General features: G+C 26.5%; 2 protein-coding genes across 2 annotated transcripts; both read right to left on the reverse strand.

The window, feature by feature from the left end:
- Positions 1 to 43: 43 nt before the first annotated feature.
- Positions 44 to 3,604, reverse strand: LOC112592686 (S-formylglutathione hydrolase-like; the record flags this gene model as incomplete). The annotated part of the gene is made up of 3 exons (XM_025336840.1): positions 3,549 to 3,604; positions 168 to 355; positions 44 to 99 (listed from the first exon to the last, which is right to left on the reverse strand). Coding segments are annotated over exons 1-3 (300 nt in total), but the record flags the coding sequence as incomplete, so codon positions are not given.
- Positions 3,605 to 8,131: 4,527 nt separating this feature from the next.
- Positions 8,132 to 9,725, reverse strand: LOC112592685 (S-formylglutathione hydrolase-like). The gene is made up of 3 exons (XM_025336839.1): positions 9,650 to 9,725; positions 8,937 to 9,156; positions 8,132 to 8,379 (listed from the first exon to the last, which is right to left on the reverse strand). Exons 1-3 carry the CDS (start codon positions 9,658 to 9,660, stop codon positions 8,197 to 8,199), a joined length of 414 nt encoding a protein of 137 aa, XP_025192624.1. The 5' UTR covers positions 9,661 to 9,725; the 3' UTR covers positions 8,132 to 8,196.
- Positions 9,726 to 9,731: the final 6 nt, after the last annotated feature.

The following is a 9,731-nucleotide window of genomic DNA, read 5'->3' on the forward strand; positions in this document are numbered from 1 at the left end:
ACATTTGGTAATGCTTGTTCCACGGTTTTTTAACAGCGTTTACATAATATGACATGCCTTTAGCTTCAATTTCATTCTTTTCATCACCAAAAGTAACCCCTGAAAATACAATTTAATGTTTGTGGCAAAAGTTAAATTTTTACAATAAATTAGATAGGTATCCTTACTTGGACAAATATCTGGTGATACAACAATTATTCCATAATGTGATGCCCATCGTTGAAACCCTGCCTTTTGTATAAAAGTTTGTTCGGAACATGACATACCACTCAAATGATATAAGATTGGTGTTGGTCTTTCCAAATTGATAGCTGGTATGTACACAGAAAATCTCATTTGACAATTTAATACAGCACTAAAAATAATAAAAGCACATTACAATTTATAAAAATAGGAAACAAATAAATAATAAGATTGTTGAAAATATCTATTGATAAAAATAAATCTAAGTACCTAAGAACTAATACCTGGAGATTAGTAGAAGTAAAATAGAGGCAATTGTGTATCTATGGTATGAAAAGAAATGTAAAACATGCAATAAAGCAATTAAATCTGTGAAGTAAAAAAATTCAAGTAGGTTCTTAAGATAAACTTAAGTCCTTAAGATAAGGTTGTTAAGAAAAACGTCAAAAGTAGGAAAATGTAAATAATATATATATTAAAAGCATCAAGTATTTTGTTAACATTTTTTACCATTATAGGGTCATTTAGTTGATTTTAATGCTCAATTATTCAATATGCTATACGAATTTAGCCTATCCAAAATATTATTTAAAGATAAATAATTATGTTCTTGATATTTAATTTGTTTTCGTTTAATAGGTTTATCGGGTTTTTCTATACATATTGTCAATCATTCGATTAATTTCGATTCAATTATTATCTAATTTTTATTCTTACTTAAAATTTAATATAAATCTTAATTTATATTTTGGTATGTTTAGAATAAATTACACTCCCCCAAAAATATATACGTGTGAATATCATCGCCGCATCAAGCCAATTTTTCAAATTTTCTTTTTTTTTTTTTTTAATATAATAATAATTATTCCTTATTTATAAATTACCAAGTAGTATAAAAAAAAAAGACTACAGGACATTAAAAAAATTATTTTTGCAGTAATACGTCTTTTTATATGGCTTTTTTAATGGCATTGAAATCCCGGCCTTAGTTATAACTTTAGGTTGGGTTACTTGAGTTCTTATTAAATTTACTATTCATTGTTGTTTTTTTTTTTACATTTACACATTAATATTTTCAAAAAAATAAATAGATTAATAACAATGAGCTATTAATTCACAAACCCTTTCACACTGATCCGTAACTCGTAAGGTACCTATATCGATATTAACTTATGTTATTATTATAACTTATAAGCGAATAATAGCTAATTGTACACCTATTGTATCATTAATAAGGGAGTACCTAACAAAACAAATAATGCTATTCGTTTTATAAGGATATCTGAATAACCGGGGTGATGAGTCCCCTTCTATTTTTTTTCCAAATCAAGCACTGATTAACTCCTAACCTGGTGGCTGGTAACAATTTTAATCCTTGGATCTTGACCTTTCCACAGCTCCAACAAACAGAATACAACTAAGTCCTAACTAAAAAATCTCATAAAAAAAAAAAAAATGGCATTTTTCAATCTGTGGAACTTGGAAAATCTTGTTTTATTAATAAAATTTATGTTATTAATAGCCGGTTTATGATAAGATAAGCAAAAGTGGAACGTGAACATTTTCAAAATGGGTGAGTAGTGTTCGGATATAAAAAGGTCAATGAGATATATTAAGTTTATAATATACTATCGTTATAGTGTATGCCCCCACACCTCCCTTTGTTCATTTAGTATCATAGATCACAATATTATATTCATTTATTATTATAAATTAAGGTATTATATATTAAGGACTGGGTACATGTATGATGTGTAGTACAAAAATAAAAAAAAAAATTTAGTAAATCAATATCTTTCTAAATCTAATTGATCAATGATTGATAATTTTTGTTTGGAATAAACACTTAAAAAATGATTAGAGTTCACCACACAATATCCATGATACAACTTTTTAGAATGTTCACGAAAAATCTAAAACACAGTCATAGTAATTTAATAAGATATATTATAAAAATTAACAAGTAGTAACTACTATATTAAAATGATCCATTTATCATTTTTCTATTCATATAAAACCTTAACAGCAAGTTTACCTATTGACTGATTATTTACGCCTTTGAAAAAAACTGTTCAAAATTTACAAAAAGTACCTATTTTTTAACTCAAAATTTGTATTGAAATGTTAGGCCTGTTTTTTTTTTATCAATTAGGTATTGGAAATTTTTAATAATCCTTATTTCTTAAAATAGAATTAAAATCTTATAACAATTTTAAGTCAAATGCTTACTAGAATTTAATAATGATTATTCAAAAAAAAAAAACTAGGAGGATTTATCCCCATATCCCCTCCTCATAATTACGCCACTGATAGTAACAGAATATAATAAAAATTTTAATCGTGGTTGGTAATTGACACAGTTTTTAAAAGCGACAACTTCCCGCGCCGGCCTAATAGAATACGTTAAGGCATAACATTTCTAATACGACCGTTTTAGGCAAAACCGCAGCTGATTCAAAAATATATACTGCATTTATGGTTTCTATTTTTTAGTTTTTTCTACTATAACAAAACAATACAACCATAATACAACTATGTACATGCGTATAGTACCTACGCAGTGCACTTACAGGTTCCGCTAAAAGCACTCAGTAGTAAAATTTTTGTATAATTTAATGAATAAATTTGAAGCCATTTTTCTAAGCAATATGCAAAATACAAGCCACTTAAGACGGGTAACACTTCAATAGCTAAGAAAATAAACTAATTAATAGTAGCTATATTTTATAATACTTTATATTATTTTTCAAATCATATTTATTTTAACACGGCTATAGATAATATCTTTAATCATAATAATTTAAGCAATAACAGTAATAGAATCAGTCTAAAAGTTAGAAATAGGTAATATATTCTACGGTATACTTATTACAAAACCGTACCTGAAATTTAAAACAAATGTTCGTTCTAATAAATATTTAAGTATTTACCTAATTATTCTATATCCGTGGAGTGTTATTAATCGGTTACTTTTCTTTAAAATACAGTGATAAGTACGACGCACGTTCGATCAATTCACGATTTTGTTACCGGTACTGAGTTCTATTATTATGGCTATAAAAATTTCAAATGATTTTATTAAAACGCATAACAATATTACATTGTTTTTCAATACTTAATAATTACAAAGTTTTTCCCATTGCGCTACAACATACTATATAACGTACTATACTAATATCGACAAATTTAATTTTCCATAACTTTTAAACAGTAGGTAAAAAAAAAACAAATTTACAAATTGAAAAATAATTATATGTTTTCATCAACAACCGACCCATTTGGCCGCTTTAAAAATCAGATAGGAGCAAATGCTTGTCCTACCTTACCCCTTCAAATATTGCTACTGTATCTCAAGTGCCACCGACCTGTCATGTTCGTAAACCTTTTGCTGTCCGCCGAAACTTCGGTTATCCGACACCATATCTAACTGCTGCTTTGTGTTATTGGACCAATAACGTGACGTACAGAATCGTCGGAAATTCTGGTCCTGAAACAGTCGAGTGTGCCGCTGCTCGAACTTAACTGTATGGATTTGATGGTTTGAAAGACACGATGACGGGCAGACCGTAAACAGCCGATGTCCACGCCGAAACATAGAATTATAAAATAGTGGACCGCACATATCGTTTTAGAATTTTAATCAATGTCAACGTCGTGATTTTATTAGTTTTTTTTTAACTATTGTTGTCCACATAGATATATTGAAAACACTGGGTATGAAAAACATATTTTAATAATTTAATATTGGTTCATGATATTTTACCAATTCAATATTTTGTTATAATTTTTATTTGTGATATTGTCTGAAAAATGATAAGAAACCGACAATTGATAAGAGCTGTTATCAACTTATTAAAAAGATAACAACGAATGATAAGATTTTAAAGATCATTTTGCCCGCGATTTAGCCTTTAGTTGATAATTTATGTTTTGATTTTTACAATTTTAATTTCAAAAGTAAAATGGTTCTTATAATCTTATATGCTCTTTGAGAAACACTATATGACTAGACACTCCATGAATCCATTAGAGCTTCATTTTCGCAACGTTAGCAAAACACGAATTACATGCTTTAATCAATTTCAATTAAAACAAAAATTTTTGTTTATGAAAATCTGTAAATGTTTAATTATCATTAAATTTTCAGAAAAGATAAATATTACAACAAAATAATATTTTTTATTAATAAGTTCTTATAAAAAATTAAAAAAAAAAAGTTAATTACAGGAATGTGAATGTCGTCAGTAGGTAGATACTCAGTGAGTTTATTCTCCTGCATGATCTCTCTGTCAAATCTTCCATTTCCATTTCTAAACTTATTGTATAAAATATGTATAGATTGTTTAGTTTAACTATACAATGCATGGTTTTTTTTTTGATAAAAAATTGTTTTTAAGTAGTTCTAAACTTATATAACACGTTTCCAAATAATATCCTTCTGCTCATCTTAAAAAAAAAACAAATGTTCCTAAGATGAATTAAAGTAAGATAATGAAACATGCAAAATTACAGCATAAATACGTAGGTAAAAATATACGTGCCGTAGGCACTCGTCCGTGTAATGCTAAACGCATGTCGCATACTGTTGCGTACGATTGTACGAACAACAACCGTGGGTTTTTAATATTTTATAAACAAAATACTTAACTTATTTGTGAAACCTTGTGAATGATCTAAAATTTACATATGATATACCGCTGTATATCAACAATCCCAACACGGTTATATTTTTGTTTTTCTCTGTAGGCATATTTTACGGTCATAAATGATTGAAAAAACCCCAGAAGATTGACACATCCATAAATATCTACCGATAAATAGTTTAATTTGTTCAATCATATTCTGCCATCTACCGGTTTGAAAATAAACCATTCTATTTTTATTATTGTTTAGTGTGTATAGTATGTTCTAGAGAGCCTAGCTAGCTCTCTAGTATGTTCCAAAGTAAAAGTAAACTTTTAATATCTGATCACTTTTTTTAATTAATTATTTTTATCTTTATTAATAGTTATACTTAACTTTCTTAAAAAATATATATATTTCCTCAATCTCCAAGAAATCGAATAATACAGTTATTTATTCTAATGTTTTTCTAAAGAGTACACAGTAATAACCTGAATGCATCCTGTTTTTAATTTTAACTTTTTTCGCAGCCCAAGGAGTGCATCCGCAGTTATATCGACAAATCATATTGAATAGGCCGCGCACGTCTTCTAATTCGTTTCAAAAAAGTATAAATTTGGCAAAATGATCAAAACTACCATCAAGACCACATAGTATTCAAAATGTACACGAAATAATGGACTCGTTTGAAATTAAAACTTATGACAACGAACAACTTTTCATGGTAAATGACAATAATGTTTTCCTGTGAAAAAATATTAAGTAGATACATTATAAGTATACTTATTAAAATTATATATGTAGATGGTATTTTTAAGTACCAATATTGTACTAATTTTTTTTTACAATTATTTAAAATTTATGTTGTTCTCTTGAATATATATTTGCCGATTTTAAGTTATCTATTCATCTTAGTGCACATGGACGTCCCCTGACATTTTTCTAGGGGGAGGGCAAAATTAATTAAAAAATAAATGAAGATTTTTTTTTTTTATATATTTTATTTATAGTACATTGTTAAGTTTTGTCATTACCTACAATTAGGTATTATTATTATATATTTTATTTATAGAGCATTATTATGTTTCGTCATTATTACAATTAAGTAACAAATTTAAAATTCTAGGAGGAGGACAAGTACTCTGTCTTCCTTCCTAGGGACGCTCATGAATTTATTTATTATATTATTTATTTTATTTATGGCGGAGTGATAACAAATAAGAATGTTGGGGCGATAAATTTTGTACGGCGTATTGGCGGAACAATAAACAAGTACCCACATTTTTTAAAATACCGGCTCTGCATAATAAAGTTGTTTTCTTAATATTTTTGTTTTGATTTACCCCACTTATTTTGCTAAATGTTTACTTTTAACATGTACTAATTATATTCAATTTTCTTTCAGAAACGACCCTCAAAATAGATTGTTAATATAGTACCTAGTTGGCAAAACATAATATAATATATGATTTGATAAGAATTGTACTCTAATTTCAGTTTATGCTGCAGGTAAGCATAGCCTGAAATTAAAATCTGATTTTTGAAATTCTATATTTTGTGCTATTTTCAAATCAAGATTAACGATTTATAATATATTAAAAAAAAAAACTGTACATACAAATTCACTTTTTAACATTAAAGGCGAAAACATAAAAACAATTTAAATAAAATTATTACTATGAATTAAAATAATTTAAACCAAATTGATTATTTACCTGTTTCACAATATTGTAACCAGCTGTATTTACTATTTTATATGGTAAATTTTAACATACATTTAAAATTATCATCAATATATAGTAAAGTAATGTTGGTACCCTTATGGCATGAAGTTCGTGCTATTTAAATATGGTATATAAAGTTTACAACTATACACAATATATTATAACAGGTTAAAATATTTTATACAAAAATAAATTGAAAATTTTAACCAGGGACTAGTAAGTCCATGCCCTAAACAATGCCTCATTAAGCATGCACTTATGCACTATAGTCCGGCAAAATATGCCTTAAAATTTTTAGAAATATGTATTTATATGAACTAATAATCTAAGATTATCTACTTAAATTATGAAGATTAAAAAAAAAGACTGAAATAGTCGAAAATAAACCATTGTAAAGGTATCAAAAAGATAAAGCTATTTTTATATTATTGTTTTCCACTAACTGCTTAATGCAAGCATGATACATTGATTAACCGGATAAAATAATAACTAGGTAGGTACTGCATTTTATTTTTAATGATTTTATGGTCGCGACAATTCTCGTGTATTTTATACTGAGAAGAACATAATTTATTGCATTTTTCATTAAAATCTAGCCAAAAATACGCTAAATGTGCCAAATAAAATAGTAAAACGCATAAATATACTAAATATGCAAAAAACCTTTTAATATGAAAAGCAAAAATATATAAAATGAACTTCACATACATAAAACATAACTATGGTATCCGAAAATAGATTTCTATGTAATCTAACATTAATTACTAAGGAAGATTGATATGCAGATGCGTGAACATAGAATACACACAACCCATAGGAATGATTCTAAGAAAATAATTTAAAAAATTAATTTGTGACGCTAAACTTTATAGATATCTGTGATATGTAAATAAATTGTATAAATTAATGTATTAAAAACAGTTTGACGAGACATCCTGCATCACAGTCAACGGAATTTATAAAAATACTAGACAGCAGTCATTTCCAATTACTTATATTATTAAAAATTGATACTTTGAATATTTTTATGTTTAATCATTAAAAAATTTGATATCCTTAATAAAAAGTCTCTTTTGTAAACAGTAGTTTTATACTTTTATAGTCCGCTATAGAAAAGTGCATTAAAATCAAATAGGTACTATGAGTATAATTAAAGAGAATGTACATTTAAATGAATCATACGTAATGGATTTTACCGTTTTAAACTATAAGTAATTAATCAAAATGACAAAGACAATAATTTAATATTATTCCTTGCAAATGATTTATAGTAAAACTGTCATTTGTTTTATGATCATGCATTTTTAAATTATTTTCTTCTGTTAAATTATTTTAAATAAAAAGTACCTAAACAAATAATTGTTCAGTATTTTAAAGATTCTTTAAATTACACTAAAGACGCGAGGAAAAATTAGTCAAAAAACAATCATTAAAAACATTTAAAGGAACCGTTAATGACATATAGTATATGATAGCATTCAAATTTAACAGTATTATATTGCAATTATTGTTTATTATAAATTAAAATCCATTTGTCCATATAACTTTTAACTAAGCAATTAAAATAATTTTAGTAAGATTATATTGGTAACATTATATTATCTTAACACATCACCATTCATAATACAAATATAATACTACTTAAGAATATAACAAATTTAATAAATTACAAAGAGTCACACAAAAATTTAGAATGGTGATGAAAATGCTGTTCTATAAAACTTGAAATGAAATAAAATCCATGATCATATCTATCTTCTACGTTTATGGAAGCTGCAATCCCTGCTTTTTCACAAGCGCTTTTAAAATTTTCCAATCTTAATTGTTTTTTGAATTGATCATCATTTCCCTAACAAACAAAAAAAATAATAATAAATATATTAAATTTGTATATATTATTTATTACATTGTATGCTTTTGAAATCCATTAAAAACATATTTAAAACGCTATACGCACATGTGTTATCTCCATCTTACAAACATAAGATACAAGAGCAAATTTAAATTCAATAGAACCAATAATGTATTAATAGATTTAAAATTAGAGTGAATTGATGTATAATCAAAGTTTAAAGTAAGAACATTATCTGAGTTTAATTATTGACTTTTTTACAATATTTTAATTTTTAAGTTAGACATGAGCATATTAAATTGTAATATTTAAAATGCTCTTATATCTTGTTCAAAAATCAAAACATCAAAAAAGTTAATGCCTAAGCATATATAGGTAATGATCTTACTTTTAACTTTGATAATAGAATAATTTACTTATAAACTAAAGCTAACAACACAAAATAGGTTAATTAAACACAAATTTGCTATATTCCTAAAATGGAGATAACATATGCAGATATAGTGTCTTCTTGAGACATTTTTAACATAATATTTTATTTTATTTTATTTTACTTGATGTATAAGGATATTTAACTCTGGTCCTTTATAATTAGTTACTAAGCAGGTAGCATCCCATTCTTCAATTTCTTTTGAATCATCTCCAAAATAACACTTAAATATAAATTGTAAATCGAGAGTTTTAGATGGGTTACAAACTGGAGCAAAAGCTGATACTGAACGAAACTTGCCAGGATTTTTTAATGCACTTATTAATGCACCATGACCTCCCATACTGAAATATCATTATTTAATACAGTACAATATATATACAAATATTTAATAAAATATAAATCTTTAAATTTAAAATAGAACACCAATACCAATAACTGACAATAATCGGATGGTTTAAACTAAGAGTCTCCAAACTACGGGCCGCAGGCCTCATCCGGCCCTCGAACAAGTTTTCACCGACTCGCCAAATGACGGCAAATAATCTAAAAATATGTTTAGTCACCAAAATCGTTATTGCGAACACGTGTAATTATCAGCTGTATCAGCTGTACCATAATTTACAAGCTGTAATTTATAAATAATATGTATTCATAGTGTTCATACATTCTGACCCGCTAAAAGCTTGTTTTTATTTTATGCGGCTCTTGGATAAAAAAAGTTTGGAGACCCCTGGTTTAGACAATACAATAATAATAGTAAACATCTAATTTTCTTTTTTATTATAGTATATAACAATAATACATAAATAATTTATTTAATTCTTATGAATATACCTGTGACCCATGATTGACTGCCTATCTTTGTTGATATTAAAGTTCTCCTGAATAATACTTGGTAGCTCTTCATTCACATATG

This window comes from Melanaphis sacchari, unplaced genomic scaffold, assembly GCF_002803265.2.
Source record: "Melanaphis sacchari strain LSU unplaced genomic scaffold, SCAv2.0 Contig1862_pilon_pilon, whole genome shotgun sequence".
NCBI lineage: Eukaryota > Metazoa > Arthropoda > Insecta > Hemiptera > Aphididae > Melanaphis > Melanaphis sacchari.